The sequence below is a fragment of the Chanos chanos genome, chromosome 1 (genome assembly GCF_902362185.1).
Source record: "Chanos chanos chromosome 1, fChaCha1.1, whole genome shotgun sequence".
Lineage (NCBI taxonomy): Eukaryota > Metazoa > Chordata > Actinopteri > Gonorynchiformes > Chanidae > Chanos > Chanos chanos.
The window spans coordinates 42,259,004-42,278,302 of NC_044495.1; the positions used below are offsets into that span (position 1 = coordinate 42,259,004).

The 19,299-nt window shown below is 41.7% G+C and overlaps 1 protein-coding gene across 1 annotated transcript in view; it reads left to right on the top strand.

Annotated features, from left to right (window-relative positions):
• Positions 1-18,987, top strand: part of pcloa (piccolo presynaptic cytomatrix protein a) — a 56,710-nt gene extending 37,723 nt beyond the window's left edge. Inside the window, 16 exon segments of the mRNA XM_030784076.1 lie at positions 2,811-2,919; positions 3,189-3,253; positions 3,448-3,662; positions 3,908-3,955; positions 4,210-4,340; positions 5,223-5,249; positions 5,671-5,764; positions 6,672-6,743; positions 6,858-7,098; positions 7,567-7,764; positions 9,187-9,348; positions 10,713-10,857; positions 12,038-12,099; positions 16,164-16,298; positions 16,855-17,000; positions 18,844-18,987. Of these exon segments, the coding sequence (XP_030639936.1) occupies positions 2,811-2,919; positions 3,189-3,253; positions 3,448-3,662; positions 3,908-3,955; positions 4,210-4,340; positions 5,223-5,249; positions 5,671-5,764; positions 6,672-6,743; positions 6,858-7,098; positions 7,567-7,764; positions 9,187-9,348; positions 10,713-10,857; positions 12,038-12,099; positions 16,164-16,298; positions 16,855-17,000; positions 18,844-18,987 (1,994 nt within the window).
• The last annotated feature ends 312 nt before the right edge of the window (positions 18,988-19,299 follow it).

Genomic DNA, 19,299 nt, shown 5'->3' on the forward strand with positions numbered 1-19,299 from the left:
ATGATGATGATGGAGCGGCAACAGTAGGCTGAGTGAGGGTGCGGAGCGTATTGGTAGCCGGGCATGACTGGCGAGAAGCAGGCGAGGAAGGCAGATGTGTGGCAGGCAAGAGACAGGCGAGAGCTGTGCTGGCAGCACAGAGAGAAAACCTGAGTGCAGGAGACGAATATTAGAACAATCGGCAAATCACAGACTCAAATTCAAATTCAAAGCGGCCAAGCGACAACTCTACCGAGCGATCGGGGGCAACAAACTGGCGGTGAGTGGTAGGAGAACCGGGGCATAAATGCAGCAGCAGTGATGAATAAATGGGAAGCAGGTGTGCCGCCAATCGGGAGCTGGAAGCGCCACACCCACACCCACACACAAACACACACATGCAGATGCGCAGCAGGGGGAGCACAGGAGACACAAGGGAGAGGGAGACACTAGAAACATAAGGGAAAAAACAAGCAGGAGCACAGCCACGCAGCACAGCTGTAACATGATGAGGAGGAGGAGGAGGAGGAGGAGGTGGAGGAGGACGAGCAGACACGGAGGAAGTAGAACATTTCTACCAGCTGCAGTAAAGGGACCCAAGTTATTATAAAGTTTACAGTTTATGGCAACACGTGCCTGATAAGGACACCAGACTGAAAGTTGAACTGGTATTTGGATTGCTCTCGGTGTCGTATTGGTGTTTGGTTGCAACTAAAGAAGAAGACCTGCATGTGGTAATGTAAAATAAAGTACCATTTAAAATCAATTAATAGTTAAAGGAGAACTATAAATTGCACATGTGGTAAGTGTATGACTTTAGCATAAGCAATAGAGATGGGTAATGTCTTTTGTTTGTTTGTTTGTTTTTCTTGAGAAGCATTCCCAGGTTTCCATCACATGAAACTGGAGTAAAAATGTTCAAAAATGGTAAACATCACGGCATGTTTATTCATGATATTCCAAACAAACGTCCAGTATTAAAATCCAGACACATGAATATCAAAAACAGCTTTGGTTGTCAAATAAAGCTTTGGAATGTCAGACGTTTTTCCAGATGGATTAAACTCTAGACATTGAATAAACTATACATCGTCACATTGGATTCATTCTGCAGAAATGAGTCTACCCTTATGGAAAATATGAGTCATCTTTGGTCTTTCAAGACTCATTCGACTGTTTGCATATTGTCTGTCAGGTTCATTATTCTTCGACCTAAAACCGTTTTTCAGACGTCTTAGGCCTGAACTACGCAGCAGTTAGAGAAAGTGAGACAGATAAACAGCACTAGAGTAATTGGGACTTCAGGGCTTTCTGGACTAGCACTTACAATCTCTTGAGGATGGATAGCCTAAGCTGTTTTAAAGAGCAGAATTTTGTAAGCCATATGGGTTGTGGAGCAAGTCAGATATGTAGCACCAGCAGCTCCCTCTCTCTCCAGGGTATGTGAGTCTAAAAACAGGGTCCTGTGTATAATCTATGATTGTGAACCGTTAAGTTTCTCAGACCCTGTATATGTAAATAACAGTGTTGTTTTTTTGAGGGACTCCCATAGGAGTTCTTGCTTCTGTGATCAGAAGTCACGCATTTCGAGGCAGACACTGTGAGTCTCTCTCTCTCTGATACACACACACACTCGCTCACTCACTGCTGTTCTCCCTCTACCTTTAAACCTTTATCTATGAGCCTTTGAAAACAAGCTCTCATTATAGAAGATGAGGGAGGGACTGCTGTTCTGGTGGAAAAGACAGCGTCTGGATTCAGAAGCTTTGAGTCTGCACCTACACGCTGTGATAGTGTTAATGAGATCTTTTACCGTGCTTCTACCGTCGCTGCCTGACAACATCTCATCTTTTCAAGGGTGAAATGTCAGATGTGTCAGTGTTTGGCATGCACACGTGCACTTCTGTGTGTGTGTGTGTGTGTGTGTGTGTGTGTGTGTGTGTGTGTGTGTGTGTGTGTGTGTATGTGAGATTGAGTGTATGTGTGTGCTGTTGGCATGGACAGCCAAGTATTCTGACTCAGTTCTAACACATCAGAGCAAACAGAACATGAAGTTTCACTGACCTAAACAGTTAATGTGCACTTGTGAAATCCTAAAAGTTCCAAAAACCCAACGTGTGAAGCAGCGTGTGCATCTGTGTGGTAAAGTATCGGTCCCTAACCAAGTCACAAACACTAATTCTGCAGGCCTCCCAAATGTCTATCGTAAAGTGGGAGCACTGCGACGCAGAAAGAGGGCTTACCTGGCCTACCTGAAGACGCGCTTTCACCTCTGTGAGTCTCATAGGAGAGAAACAGGTCACTCTGTTCCTGTGTGTGAGTTTGCAGTGCCCGGACTGGATTCTTTTCTGCATTCTTTTCTGGATTCTTTTCTGGATTCTTTTCCTACACAAGTTTTATTACAGTCTCCTTCTCTAATCTAATGCCTGGTTGGGGGAAAAGCTGTACATTTTTGTATGGTTTCATGCTTCTTTCTTTGGATGAATGTACTGGGAACACAGTTTTGCTTCATTTTTCTTTCCTTCCGAATGTTGGAACATTCACGGGACAGAACATTCGTAGAATGTTCTGCATAAAACATTTCCTTTGAAGTAAAACATTCTCAGAACTTATATGTCTAAATATTTAACACTATTATGCAATGGACACAGTGTTGGACGCAATCCATGTTCAATATTTGTGAGACGTGTTAAAACATGTTTTATAGAGTGAACAAACTAGATAAAGGGGGGAAAAAGGTGAAGTGATTTTCCTTATCAAGATGATGCTTAACTTTGGGTGTTTTGTTTGTGTTTGTCTGTGTCTGTGTGTGTGTGTGTGTGTGTGTGTAGGAATGCAAGTCCTAGAGTGGAACAATATTTCTCTGAATGGTAAAACGTATGAGGAAGTGCAGGGCCTGGTCAGTCAGCAGTCTGGAGAGGCTGAACTTTGTGTGAGACTGTGAGTAGACACACTCAACACGTCCCCCCCCCCAACCCCCCCTCCCCACACACACACACACACACACACACAAACCCCTCCACCCGCTCCCACCACCTTCAAATGCACAAACATAGATCCTACACATACACACACTTCCTGCCATTAAAAACCAGGGCAGGACTTGGATCACAGCCACATCACTCCATACTTTAATGAGAAAATATGTAGTACTGTAGATTCATCTCTAAAATTCCTGTATTGATCCATCCTCTCTTTTATTCATTCAGGGATCTGAACATGCTTTCAGATTCTGAGAGTTCTCACTTAAACCTTCATGAGCAGGTCAAAGCAGGTATGTTTAACCCGAAAACTGGAACCTCTCACCATGTTTCCTTGTCCTAGTCTGCCTAAATTCCTCAAATAATTCAAAAGCTGATAAGCCCAAAACATCATATTATGCCAATAGAATAAAAACTAGCAAACTAGCCTCTTTTTTTTCATTCATAATGCAACATTGCCCTCTGACCTTGTGACCTATGTCCGTAGGGGACGGCCCTCCAAGGTCACCGGGTGTTGACCCTAAGCAGTTGGCCGCAGAGCTCCAGAAGGTGTCCCAGCAGCAGGCTCCCGCCTCCTCCAGCTCCTCGCTCACGGCGGCCGACAAAGGCCCTCACACTGGCACCGCCTCGGCCGCCTCCAGTGCCATCCCCAGCCCAGGACAGCCAGGGTCCCCTTCAGTCAGCAAGAAACGCCACAGCAAGGTGTCAGGACACGCCCTCACACGCTCACTCACATCCGCAAAGTCTCTGGCCCATACATAAGCATGTGGTATTAGTTATATAAACATACAGTTCTCAGTGGAGGATCACACAAGCACACAGGTGCACAGAACAAAGCAAATGAAGTTCAGATGTACACAAGATATGTGCGTTTCCTGTGTATTTTGGCGTATTTCTGGTATGTCTCACACACATTTGCTTCTCATACACCTTTTATGTTGTTTTAGACTTCAGATGTCAAGACGCAATCTCACCCAGTCACAGGAGAAATACAGGTAAAATTACCATCATTTCCTTCAGTTCCCCCTTCATTCACTTCATTACCATCTCACAGACCCAAATGGTGTTCTGCTTGTACTTGTAGTACCACTGCCTTGTTTATTGCCTCTAGTGAGTTTGTGCATATTCAGAGATGCTATCTTTCATTCTGGGTCATTGACTTTGCTGTAAAAACATCTGGCTGCCTTTGCCATGTCACAGTTTCATTTCACTTTCTTTCATCTTTACTGTTTGTGGGTTTTTTTTTCAGCTTCAAATCAATTATGACAAGCAGCTGGGAAATCTAATCGTTCACGTTCTACAAGCTAGGAACTTGGCACCTCGAGATAACAACGGTTACTCAGACCCGTTTGTGAAGGTTTATCTGCTCCCAGGAAGAGGGTATGCGAACCACACACTAAAATTCAAGTAACCAAAAAGACAGAGAACTGTCTCTCTTTGCAAAAGATAATTTGCTGACCTTTTTATGGTAGAAAGCTTGAGTGTCTGTCCTTAATACAGTAAACTAAGCTTTATCTGTTTCTGTTTCCCACTTAATCTAAAATAGGTTGTGTTTTGTTAAGACTCGCTGTTTGCTTTGTGACAGAGCATTATCATGATACTATTAAAAGTAAAGTGACCATAGTAATTATTCACAGAATTATCTGGAAACAGTGTAGGCTTTAGCACTCATGGATCTGTATGCTGTGACCCACGTATATCTCAAATATCACTACCCACAAGTGATCAAGACACTTGGAACAGAAATATAAAAAATTTCTCATCAACTGATTAAAAGATAAGGACATGACCTTTGAACTGCATTGTTATAATGTATCAAATTACCTGTTTCATTTTATATTCTGTCAAACATAGTGAAGTTGTAAAGGCAGACTTAAAAAATATCAAAAGGAATAAACCAAAACCTCTTAAACATTCAGTATTAACTACAGGGACAGAGGAAAACATTTTTTGTTGGGTCACCTTTGTGTAGACTGTGGATGAGGGAGCAAATATAGAGATCGATACGTTTCCTTCCTGTTGTATGAGACCTGTGCATTGCTTGTTTCCTGGCTTTGTTTGAATTTGATTGCTGTTTTGCAATTTACAAAAGTTCGTCTTTACAGCTCTGTTCTGTGTGTGTACAGGCACTCAATCACACAGATACAGACACACACACACACACACGCACACACACACACACACACACACACACACACAAACAAGTCCTCACCTCTAACTGTCAGTTATCTATTTGCTTCCCAACATGTGGGATCTTCACAGGCAGGTCATGGTTGTTCAGAATGCCAGGTACGTGACCTTTGACCTAAATACCATCGTAATGGTGGTAATACTGTTTGTCCTGATTATGAAGAGAAAGTAATTAACTGTGGATGACACCCTAAAATAAGTATTCTTTTCAAACTTTTTTTATTTTATTGCTTTTTGTGCGTTCCTGATCGTAAATGTGTAGTGCAACTCACAAAACAGGGCCATAGTATAACCACACCCTCCTTGGGCTTTTATATGTGGCTATTCATTTCTTAATTCACAGTTTAAACATTACATATTTAAATATTAAATATTTACATTTGAGGTATATTGCACACCACTGTATTAATCGCATTCAATTAAAGGTTTATTCAATACACAGTGGTTTGTCATGGTTCAAGATTGCACTGAATTGTTTAAGCTCTATAGTGACCTCTGGTGGTGAACTGTTTAACTGCAGCGCTGAGAATAAAAGAAGATCCAAGCATGCTCAGAAGAGCCTGAATCCAGAGTGGAATCAAACTGTCATCTACAAAAACATCCATCTGGAGCAGGTAAACAGCAATTCCTGTTCACATCAATACAATCTGGAGCTCAGCTGATCCCAGTTGTTCTGGGATGTGTAGACAGGGTTTCCATGACTACTGGTCTCAGTGAGGAGCATGTGGCCTGTTCATTGTTACATTATTTTTAAGGTACCTGGATAAATTAAAATGTCAGTCAAATGGAAACCTGCGCAGTCAGCCAGCTTCTTGCTCCTAAAGACATGTTTTTGAATGTCAACGTCAACTTTGGGAAGTTTCAATTAGCTGTGTGATTTTCAAAACGAACCTCTTCTTTTGGGGCCTGTTGGGATTGTTTGGGGATTGACGTCTGGTTTAATTAGCAGTAAGGAAGTCTACCTCGTTTGCGTTCATCTCCTCTAAAGCAGCTAGTGATGGGTTCCGATTGACATACAGTCACTTGGCTGTCAAGCTACGTCAACCGACTCTAAATTGAGATGGAACAGCACACAGCTGAGGGATGTCTGAATCAGTGTGCATTTCACAGCTATTTTTTTAGACCAGTAATACACCATCTGTCACTGACAGATTTCAGCAGCACTAAGCAGTAGGTTTTTACCTAGTTTCACCTCAATACAATCTCGATTACTAGGGTTAAGGCTCGTTTTGGAAAGAAGGAAGTTCTCATATTTACAAAATGGCAGTCACTGATAGCAAAGGAGGAAACAACCAATGAAAACTGCCTCCAGGTAAAAGAAAATCTGCTTCTACTTAACACATCATCAGATACAGAAAGCAGCAGAACTTTGGCCCTGGTTTCGGCAGACGTCTAGGTCTCAGACAATAAATGATCTACTGATCACTGTGACTGTCCACACAAGACAAGCATTTCCTTTCACCTTTCTTCATGTTATTGCTGTGGACTAAGGCTCTCTTTTCTCTGTGTTAACATGGCTAGTTGAGGAAGAAGACTCTAGAAGTCAGTGTGTGGGACTACGACAAGTGCTCCTCCAATGATTTCCTTGGAGAGGTCAGAGACATTGACAATAACACAGACACGCACACACACACATACATACACATCCAAATTTGTTTTAAAACAGTTCTTAACATTCAGTCTAATGGAGTAAATAATTGTGTGAAGGTCTTGGTGGACCTGTCCAACACGGCTCAGCTGGATAATGTGCCACGATGGCTGCCGTTGAAAGAGCAGAGCGAAAGCGAGCACCATCGGCGTTCCCATTCTTCCCGACAGCACTCGCCCAAACCACCCTCACATAGCAACCAGCAGTCCCCGAAAACCTCAGCGCACGGCAACCAGGACTCGCCCAAGTCCTCTGTCATTAAGAGCCGCAGTCATGGGATCTTCCCCGATCCAGGCAAGGGTAGGATTTATCACGCTTTTTCCCTCCCTTCCTTTCTCTCTCTCTGCACCTCTCTCTCTCTCTCTCGCTCTCTCTCTCCCGCCTGAGTCACTCATAGCGGTTTTGCGTCTGCCCATACATTTGTGTTCAGCTCATGCATAGAGCTTCATCACAGCCTTCATCACTGCCTTCACAGTCAGGGTATGTCAGAGCTGCTGGGTCACTGGAGATGTGAATGTAAAAAAGCCTAAATAAGGTGAATGTAAAACTCCTCCTAAATAGGTGAATGTAGAAATCTTAAATAGGGAATAGTTGTTGGACCTGCAGGATGGAGATTATAGCCTTAACAACATCTAGCTTAACTCAAAACTAAATTGTAGCTGTGAAGAGTAATAACAAAGCAGTATGAAGTAAAGTAACAACTACGAAATTAAGGAAAAAAAAGAAAAAACAAAATCCTATTTCTGAATTTGGTTTTGGTTGTTTTAGACACGCAGGTCCCTACTATTGAGAAATCTCACAGTAGCCCAGGCACATCGAAGCCGTCCCCCTCTGATGGCCAGGCTCGCTCTCACGGAACCCCCCGCTCTCACGGCAAAAGTGCCGCCACTCGGGCGCGCCTTGAGGACGACGGTGCTGGCACCGGATCAGCCGAAGCCGTCGCCCAGCAACACCGCCTCCAACCAAGTAAACGACGCAAATAAAGCCTGCACCGCATGGCTGCCTCGCTATCATCTGTTCCTCCTTCTGTTCTTCTCCGCTGTTCATTTTTCCCTCTCTTTTTTTTTTCTTTGTTTTTCTTTCTTTTTTTTTTTGTTCCCCGTTACAATTCCCTGTGGTTACAATCTGTTCACCTCACTGCTTCCTATCGTGTGTTCTCACCTGTGCATTGGTGAGACTTTTCACCACCCAACATACACATCTCATCACAGTATCTTCTCTTATGAAGATGACAGTGCACATGAGGGAGCAAAAAGGAAGAGCAAACTGTCGTATGCCTTTTAAAATAGATAGTTTGATAAAGTAAGGTGCAAGCCCAGGGTAAACTCTCAAACAGCATGTAGAGACCATTATTTGATTAATTACTTTGTATAAAAGGAAGTGTATTTTAAAAGTTCTGATAAATCATCCATTGGTTAGTAATCCCAACAACAGAAACTTAAAATCTTCTTTTAATAATCAATATCGAGACATATAAAATAGTTTGCTACTTTATGATCTAAGTTTTAGGGCAGCAAAGAAACAGAAAACAAATCCACATATTTTCCCCCCCAACCCTCAAACACCACCGTACAATCCCACAAGCTTTGCCAAGGTCATGTACTCAGCAAACCACTGGAGGAAACCTCGTCAGTTAACCTCAGAAAACATCTGACTGCCTCTGTCCCACACTCTGTCATCGGGGATAAAGTATGACGGCTTCTTTCGGACTGTCTGTCTGTGTTCTTTATAAGCAGAGGGTCACAGTTTGGTAATTGTTTTCGACTGCTGTTTTAATTACCAGACCAAAATCATCTGGGTTGCTGCTCCTCTTTGCGTTATTTGTTTTGTTTTGTTTTGTTTTGTTTTCCTCACTGAATAGGGCCAGTTAGGCTCAGTTTAATCATCAGCTCTGAAACACTGAGGTTCAACCAGATTTCCACGCTGGCTAAATATCACCTCCCCTCCAAGCCACCTCTCCACTTTTCTCAGTTTTTTGGAATTCTCTCTGGCTTATTTTTGTTTTTTGTTTTTTTCTTTTGGGTTCAAACTGGGTTCCTTCGGGCTCCCAAGTAGCCGGGCTTTTTCTGCCACTCCTCTGCCCTTTTGAGACGGCCCTGCATGCGGCCTCTTGCCTTGCCCTGCCCCACACACCCACCACCCCTTCTATACCGCTGCTGACCCCGCAACACTGCACCTCAGTGGGCGCAATAAACTCCTGTGGTCCCTGCCTGTGGACGACAGTCACGCACACTGTGGCTGCATGTTAGCTAATGACTGAACAGTAAAAGCAGGTGGTATCCTTGTATGAGGAGTGTGTTACTCTGAGTCTTCATCTTGCCCCTCCTCCTCCTCCTCCTCCTCCCTTTTCCCAAATGCCTCCCTTCTGACTCATGGCCACACCCACAGCCCAAAACAGCCGCCTCTCCTTGAGGCACCATAGACACAGCGTAGTGGGCGTGCTCACCGTTCAGAAACCTCTGTCCGACTCTCCAGCCAATGAGATCAGGGATGGCAGACACGCGACCCTCAGGAAAGCCATGTCAGAAGAAAGGCCTCATCCAGATGGAGGTGAGAGTTGAACGTGTCTCAAATGGCTGCAAAGAGCAAGGAGCGAGTGAGAGAGAGAGCGAGAGAGAGAGAGAGAGAGAGAGAGAGAGAGAATGCTGCTGAGTTACTAACGCACACCTGTAGAAAGACCAGACACTCTTCTTCAGCCACCACACAGGGAATTCATGCAGTGAGACTCAACTTTCTGCAGGCTAGCAACGTGCTTCGCTAAAACCCGGACATCGTAATGAGTATAATCCCATTTTCTCTTACTGCGTTGCCACTGACAACCCAGTCTGTGGATTAGTAAAGCAGGATGCTCAAGTTCAGTCCTCCAGAACCAGAATTCTGTTGAGTTTCAACCTGATTTCAGGTTAACATCTCATTTTAAAAGAGGTGTATGTTTCTTAGCCTTTGAACCATAAATGAGTATGAATTGGATCAAAACAGCAACAGATGAAATTTGTAATTCTAGAAATGACAAATTCAGCAGCGTATCAGGGTTGGGGAGGCTTGATTTGTCTATCTCTTATCTTTTTTCTGCTTTGTACTGCTGTTGAAGAATAAGAATTACCGTACAAAATAGAAAAATTAAAGTTGAAATCTCCCAGTAAATATCTGCATAAATGGTGCTTAGTGAAGCATTTAGAATCAGCGTTGTTAAGTCTGTGTGAAAAGACAGTGCATGAATTGTGTGTCCTGCCAAAATTCATGCATTTCACATCACACCATCAGTCATATGATATCATGACATAACATACCCAATCTATATATCACAGAATCATGGGCACCTCCACATACACAGTAAAAAAAGAACCCCCAAAAAAAAAAAAATTAAACCACACAGTTGTTCAAGCTTAAATACGATTAGCGTTAATTAGCTACAGATTAAATAGAATTACAGTCTGCAATATGTTTTACATAATATAATCCTTTAAAGGAAAATTGTTACACACTCACAAAATAAACTGCTCCCACATATAGATCACTAAATTAACTGCTGCATTTTTTAGTCTGTGTCTGCTTTTGCCTCTTTTCTTAATGGTCATTTTGAAATGCTCTAAATGTTCAGTTGTACTTGTTGTAGTGTTCTGTCATGGCTTTTTTTCTCGTGTAAGCAACTACAAGCTATGTCATCCTTGTATTTCTCTGTGTGCCACTTTGTCTCTATCTGCATGTTTCCAACAGTTAGAGGTGTCTTATGTTAATGAAGTATTCTCTGCCCCACCCTTCAGTACTCTTTGATTTTTATTTTCAGTCGTTATTTTGCATTTGAGAAGCAGATCTCGGTTCCTTTCGGTTACTTTTTTTTAAACCTAGGCAACAGTTTTCGGTTGTTGGGAGGTTCTGCTCCTATATTTCATGTAGTCCACTCTCAAAAACAGCGTCACGAGGTCACAGATCTGGCGACGGCCCTGTCACTGCAGCTTCACTGGACAGCGGTCTGAGTGGCAGTGCCTACAGCCTCCTGGAAGAGGAGGAGGGCGGGACCAATGCTGTGGACAGCGCCATCTTCCAGGTCCCCAAATTGTAAGTGTTGTGCTCTTTTTTTTTTTAAAGTCCCCTGAACCTTTCACATAGCTTCCCTATCCTCCTTCAAATATTTCACAATATACAGTATGACGACGATTTAAATACTCTTAGCTACTGATATGAAAACTGAAAAGCAGCTGATGAATATGCATATGGTGTTTGTAAATATTCATCACTTTCAGTGAAAAGTGCTTAATATAGTCAACAGTCCGCAAAGTTCATGAGTGTGTTTTACTGATCACTTTTCATTGATGGATTTTAATATGAAGTGATTGAAAGGACATTGAACATAATTCAGATTCTATAAGGGTTTTGAGGGGACATGCAATATGGTTGAGGTGACTTTTATTCATTAGAAAAACTGACCAGCACTGTGTCTGACATGTGTTTGACATTATGTCCTCTGAAAAGATGGCTAATTATAGTGGGATGGAAGTGCAGTGGATAAACGTGGGAAATAATACAGGCTTGATCAGACTGACCAATAAAAATGAAGCTAGAACCTACATAAACCTGCACATACTCCGTGTTTAACTGAAAAATGAACAAATATTTAGAAAATAAAAAACCATACAACAAAATATTAAACAGAACTGAAGAAAAAGGAATGACTCGATTAAGAAGGGATGAAACTGATTTGGCATGAAAGTGGGAGGTCTAATGAGAAAGGAGAGGGCAGAAGTCTAAGGGCTGATTCAGAGCCATCATTGGTTTACATTGCTACTTCCATAAATTGCTACTTAGATGCATGTACGTCTTTTGTGAATGTAAGTGATAAATCGGTATTCATTAAATGCAAGTGACCAAAACTCAGTCTTAGCTATTTTGAGATGTATTAATTATTTTACAATGGTTGATCCTCACATCAGCACTGAGTCGTAAGGTGATTAATCTCTCTGTTGATTTGATTAGTGACTAACAGTATTACTTGATGAATCAGTTGTGACATTTTGTACCTTATGGCTGTATGAGATAGTTATTACAAGGATTTAATGAAGCCCATGTTGTGGATACTGCTGTGTCGTGAAGGCTAATGTAGCTCTTCAAACACAACTCTACAAAGACAATACTGCTTCTGAATTTCTTATACTTATCTGAAGTTTAACTGAGTTTCCAAAGCAATGCAGCTTGTTTTCTCTTCATTAATCGTGTAATAAATAAACTATTCTTTTAACAGGGGAAAGATTCCTAATGGCACAGATGTATTGAAATCATCACCAGTATATGGAGACACTGAAGGTGAGAGAAGAGAGAGAGTGTGTGTGTCTGTCTATCTGTCTGACTGAATATGTTTTTGTATATGCGTTCTGAGCAGCCTATGATCACATTCATTAGTGCTGGAAACAAGATGTCATGAGTCATTTGTCACTGACCTGTGGTAGTGCCAGGCAAACGCAATGTGATACACACATAGAACGGACTGGATACAGATGGCTGTGAGACACACACAAGTTTCAGAGAAACACTGAGATTACACTGACAGGATAGCTGTACTGTCAAAAAAAATGTTCCTATCGTTGACCTTTTGCAACATTGTATGTCAACCATGATGGTCTCATCCAAGCCTCTGAAGTCTCTCTCCTTGATCAGTTTTCTGTCAGGTCAGAGGTCAGGTCACAGTCTCTCCACTCCATCTCTTCCCTCCTTACAACTTAAATAATTATTTGCAACTATGGCGTACTAATACATACTTTCATAATTTATGAAAAATTTTGAATTTGTAAATTCTTTTTTAATTCTTTTTTTTTCTTAAACACAAAAAAGCACATTAGGTTAATTGTCACTGTAACTGAGAGGAGACTGGATGCAAGTGCAGGCAATTCTTTATTATGATCCAAACTGTATTCCATATGCATGGTCAATCAAAAGGCATGGTCTGGTACACAGTAAAGTGGCTACTGGGCTAGGCAAAGTCAAAGTCAAGAATAAGCTAAGGCTAAACAAGGCTAATAGGCCTAACCAAGGCTAACAGGGCAACTAGGAACAAGACTAACAAGGACCAAAGTTAACTAGGAACTAGCTCAGTACTAACAACAAGCATAAGACTTTGCAAGGGTGCATAGGAAAACACAGAGGTATATATACATAAAGACAACGAGGGAACAAACTGGGGGCAGGTGCACACAATAATTAAATGACAAGGTGGTCAGCTGATCAGATCCAACTTGGCTCTGATTGGCCAGGAGACAGTGAGGTAGAGACAGAGAACTTACATTAATATTAATTCTTATGGCATCCTAGTTAGCATGAAATTCAGAAAATTTGTTTAATATTTTTCTGGCTTCTTTCTCTTTTGAGACAGTTTATTTTGAAGCATGACCTCCCCTCCAGCCTTCCTCCTGAGCCACTCTGTATTTGTATTACTTCAGTTAAATCACTTGTTTTGGGAAAAGAACTATGGGTCAAGTGTTTTGAATAAGCAACAAATAGTCTTAAAGCACAGTCATGTCCAAACAGAGGAGCATTTAGCTCAGATTAGAGACCTGCAGAGCTGCAGTACAACTAAGCACAGCTCTTTCAAGGTCCACTGGAGCAAGTTATTAGAATTCTGTTATCTAATTTCACCCCTTAAGACAAGATCCTCTTCAGTTTAGCCCTGGCCACAAACTCTCTGCGTTTACTATGTACTCACTAGTTTGTCTCAGGAAACAGACAAAACAGGCCTAGGTACATCATTAACATAGCTAATAAACATTTCTTCCGCCTGTCTTTGCATAGAAATTTTTGCTAGTGATCAATTAGGGCTGGGAGATATTGCCAGTTAGCATATACATATAAATGATGTAGTTTTAAGAGTGTTCTCATTGGGATGGTAATATGGTGGTGGTTTATATCAAATCTGAGAATATTTCAGACCTTACATCTTTCAGACCAGAGAATATTTCCTAAACTTATTCCAGTTAGGAAAAGCCGATTAAACAACTGTGATAACAACCTAATCAGCAGAAACCACAGCTTTCACCAAATCTTATTCTTTTCTTCAGGAAACCATGGTTACATGTTTAACATTTTGTTTTTAAGTTCAAGGATAAAATTAAAATAGAATTGTTATCTAAGGGAAAAGGAAGGGAAAGAAAAACATAACAAGAGTTTAGGCACACCCCATTACTCATCATCTGATGACCTCTCCATCCTCGCTGTTCCAAACCTCGGAATTGTCTTATTACAAAATATTTGATTGACTTTTTAAAATTTTTTCATGCCCACCTTGCTTACTCTGCTTCCTATGCTACATTATAGCCTGTTTTAGGTCCTCTTCATGTGACTAACTGTTCTAGGATTATTGTCTGCTGCTATCCAGTCACACAGTTGTCCAGTAATTCACTTAGTGCTCAATCAAAGAATCAAAGAATTTTCTTACTCATCTTTCCTGTTCCCCTCTGGGTTTTTTTTTTTTTTTTTGGCGTTGGTGACTACTTTGTATGTACCTAGCCCACACTATACTGAGTCAAGTGAGGTTTGGTTCAGGTTTAAGCCAAACACAGCTAATTCTTGCCACCAAAACCCTTCACTGACACCAAGACCAGTGACAGCGTTATTGATCAGGGCTTGGAACACGGCATTTACCGAACCAGACAGCCTCTTGGACTGATCTGAATGCAGCAGACATCAGCAGAAGGGCTTCGCTATAATCTTGTTTAGCCCTTTGTAATCAATGCTTGGCTGGAGACTACAATCCTTCTCAGCAACGGAGAAGAAGCCAGCACTGGCAGGAGACGTAGAGGGGTGAATGAAGAGAAAAGTGAGAGCATGGCGGATGTACTCGTCTATGGCAGCTCTGTGCCCTTCGCCGTTTAAGTCCTGCTCTCAGCCTTGCTCTTTACTCAGCCTCGAGTTGGCATGCCTCTTGTGTATGTCCCTGAGTCATAGTGAGGGTACATTTTTGATCTTCAGTAAAGCCTACTTTGTCTCTTGACTCCAGAGTGTCAAGCCTCTGCTGCGTTTAGGTCCACTGTTCCAGCCTGGGACTACGTGACATTTCAAGTGGTTATAGCACTTAGTATTCAGTGCTTTCACCAATGATCAGTGTTATGACAGAAAAAAAAAAGGGTGGGCAGTGCTAACATCTGACAATTTCTGACAATATCTGACATTATTTGCATCAGCTGTGATTTTTTTTCTCGTTTTTACAGAGACATTAACTTTTTGGCACATTTTTGGCTTTAATTGGAGGGATGTGAGCAAAGACAGATCCTGACAAATAACACATTTTGTTATAAAGTGAACCATTTCATTTCATTGCAGTAGCTCTTTCAGTCTGTTGTTTCTCTGCCCATTGTGTCAGCTGTGCAGAGAAGGTCATTAGATTCAGATGACAGCTTGTTATCTTTGATCTTCTGTCCTCCTACAGGTCTGTGTATAATGTTCAATTTTCAACAAATATGTAGATGTTTCAGCTCCATACTCATTTACATAACTGACCCACATCTGTATCAGTGTGTGATCTCAGTTTGGCTTATGCAGCATTAGCCCTCTCTTTGCACATTCACAAACACTATTTTTTTGCAGGTGGGCTACACCACTGCACAGTAACAACAAGGTTGCTTAAATTGAGCTTGTCGGCTCTCTGCTAATGAGGCCTTGATCTTTGGAGACAAAGGATCTCTGACATAAACAATATTGCAAATCATGCTTTAGGGAAGCATCGTTCTTTTGGCTTTGGCAGCATTAGATATTCCAACCTCATTCAGATTTTCTCTCTAACACCGGAAGTGTTCTTGCAGTAGTTTTATGTACAGCCTCTTATGTGAACAGTTCTTTGTTTCCTGACACAGGACATACAAGACCCTCCTAGTTCTCTGAAGTTCAGATGAGAAAGTTTCCTGAATTTTCATTCCAACAATGCACTATTTATGCAAACATTTCTTATTTTTCTGATAAATGTCATTTTTCTCACAGACATCCTCAAACAAACACAGACACATCTCCAGTCTTTTAGACAATGTTGCGGTGACTTCATTATGCTCTCCTCTAAGGCTGCTGACATTTGTTTGTGAATATGAGAAGGATTTGTCTTTCAGGTTAATCAGACTCAGGTTCAGTGACAACTGTGAGACTGGTAGATTCATGATAAGAAGAGAGAGAGGGAGAGAGAGAGAGAGAGAGCCTGAGTTGTGCAGTGAAAAAAAGAGGGAAGAGATAGTGAAAGAGATGGCAGGTAATGAGAGAGTGAGTGAGCGATCGATGAAGAAACTATGAAGAGGGTAGAAGAAAGAGGAGAGTAAGAGGAGGATGGGATAGGCAAAGTGTGTGTGTGTGTGTGTGTGTGTGTATCCATGTGACCACGCAGTGTGTGTTTGCAGGTAAGACCCAGGTGATGGGAGAGATTAAGATTGCTCTGAAGAAGGAGATGAAGACAGAGGGAGAACATCTGGTACTGGAGATTCTTCAGTGCAGGAACATCACCTACAAATTCAAGTCTCCAGACCACCTACCAGGTAAATCACTCTCTCACACAGACCCCCCTCACCCCCGTCACTACCTGCCATCTCTTTGACTGTCTCTTCCCTCCTCTCTTAACTGTGTGCACTCAACACACACCTTGTACGTACTTGCTTACATATTGCAACCTCGGACACACAAACACATCTAACTCCTGTTTTCACACTATGCGTATGTATAGTGTTGTAAAGCAGATTGACTGTTGAGTTTAGAGAGAGGCTATGTAGGAACACATAACAGCACCTGTCAGTTCATCTTCTGACACTGATGGAACAGCATCTGTTTATCATGAGGTATACTACGGCTGTGCTGCATAGGACTGATATTTAAAATGTATTTCATTATATCTCTGTCCTTCAGAATTATATGCACACATGCACTCTGACATGTCCTTTTTATCTTTCTCTCACGTGCACACACACACACACACCATGTAATTAATTCTCCACCTCTGATAGCAACATTCTGCTACATAATCTGAAGCACTAATCACCACTGCCTCCTCTCTCTCTCTCTCTCTCTGTCTCGCTCTCTCTTTTTTTTTTATGTCAGACTTATATGTGAAGCTGTATGTAGTGAACGTTGCCACACAGAAGAGGATCATTAAGAAGAAGACCAGAGTGTGTCGCCATGACCGAGAGCCCTCGTTCAATGAGACCTTCCGTTTCTGCATGAACCCCACCGGACACTCCATCCAGGTACACTAACTTAACCCGCCTGTTAAACACACCTTCATTTATCTGCATGAACCCCACCGGACACTCCATCCAGGTACACTAACTTAACCCGCCTGTTAAACACACCTTCATTTATCTGCATGAACCCCACCGGACACTCCATCCAGGTACACTAACTTAACCCGCCTGTTAAACACACCTTCATTTATCTGCATGAACCCCACCGGACACTCCATCCAGGTACACTAACTTAACCCGCCTGTTAAACACACTTTCATTTATCTGCATGAACCCCACCGGACACTCCATCCAGGTACACTAACTTAACCCACCTGTTAAACACACCTCCATTTATCTGCATGAACCCCACCGGACACTCCATCCAGGTACACTAACTTAACCCGCCTGTTAAACACACCTTCATTTATCTGCATGAACCCCACCGGACACTCCATCCAGGTACACTAACTTAACCCGCCTGTTAAACACACCTTCATTTATCTGCATGTTAGAGGGGTGTAGAGTCACGAAGAGTATATTATGAATAACGTGAACTTGAATGTATTTTTTAATCCAATACTTGTGTAATGTCATTATAACACTTAGAATGTAGTGTCTGAAGAGTCTAGCTGAGCTGAACCCGACAGTTTGTATGGTTGTGGTTTACGATTAATAAGTAATGTTTGACTTTAACATCTGGACAGTGGGTAATGGGACAACTGCTGACCAGGTCATTTAAGACTCTATCGAGCTCTAGATGTCAGAATACTGAATTACACATTACACGTTAAAAACAAAGAACAAAAAACTGGACAGTTTAACGAATTAACTAACTATTTCTTAGTCTGTCATGATCAGTTTCAACAGAATTAGTTTTTATTCTAACTACTGCCAAAATACCCAAATTCCACATGATTCACCATACTGGTTCATCCTTAATAAAAAGTTACCCATGTAATTCCTTAGAATGAATTCTTATGTCTGTCAATTACTTTGGTCATTGAGGATATCAGACCCAGTACTGCCATTCGTGGTATTCGTTACATTTTTATTACTAATAATCGTCCATAGGGGGCGCACTCAAACACTTTAGTGGTCAATATTACTAGCATAAACACATATAATATGTAAAACATGTGTTGTATGTATAATACTGAGGTGTGAAGAGGAAAGAAAAAATGTAGGGAAAAAATCATTTAACATGGGTTTTAGCCGAATATTAAGATTGGTATTATGATCATCTTACCACTTTTTGATGCCACGGAACAAAAGCCTTAGTTTAGCACCAGTGACTGCCAAAACAGGAATATATTGACATGTATTTATTTTACAGACACTCTTGTCCAGGACAGGGTTTTTTTTTTTTTGGATGAACAAAAAAATCCAGGACAGTTTAAAATCATTACTTTCTTCAGGAGTTTTGCGCCTGTACATTAACCCCTGGTTATTATGTTTGGGATTGAACCAACAACCTTCCAGTTGCTACGTTACCATCTATATAACTAAATTTAAATTATCCATTATGGTGGCTGGTGGGCTGGCAGCTGTGATGAACATCACTGAACATCAACATTTAATACCTTATTATTTCTATCTTACACCCCAAACATGAAAAAAAAAAAATCTTATCATTTAAAAATGGCCTTTGGTTATACCATTATCACTTCATGTAGCGACAGAGGAAATCAACAGAGGAAGTGCTTTGTTTATTTCTTTTTTCCTTTTTGTCTTTACTAAATGGTAACAGCATAACAAAAATTAGAGAAGTGAGATGTTTTATCCATGCAAGCACACGTTACAAATATTGTTTCTTTATCGTTTTGTTTTCATGCCTTTGCACACAACATGAAATTGTTCTCTGCAGCTTTTCCTGGTGTCAAACGGGGGAAAGTTTGTGAAGAAGACGCTGATTGGTGAGGCTTACATATGGTTGGACAAAGTCGACCTGCGGAAACGGGTGGTGAGCTGGCACAAGCTGCTTGCCACCACTGCCCAGATCCACTCTTAGCACACTGGTACAGGTGTCGGATGGGCCCCGGGGCTAGAATCCAACATCTCCACCGCATGCCGTGGGTTGCTGAGGATTGGGAGGAGCCAGATGAAGAAATGATGTAGAAGATGCCTCCATTCGACGGTTGCACTGAAACACTCGTTCGTTTTCGTTTGACGCTGGAGACAAGGGAAATGGCTCTGAGAGTGAATGTTTACAACGTTAACAGGGCAAAGACTCACTGGGGTCAGAGGTCAAGTGGGAGGGAGGAAAGGAGGAGGCTGAGTTACCTCGGGTGTAGGGGGGGTGATTATCGGAACATATCGGTAT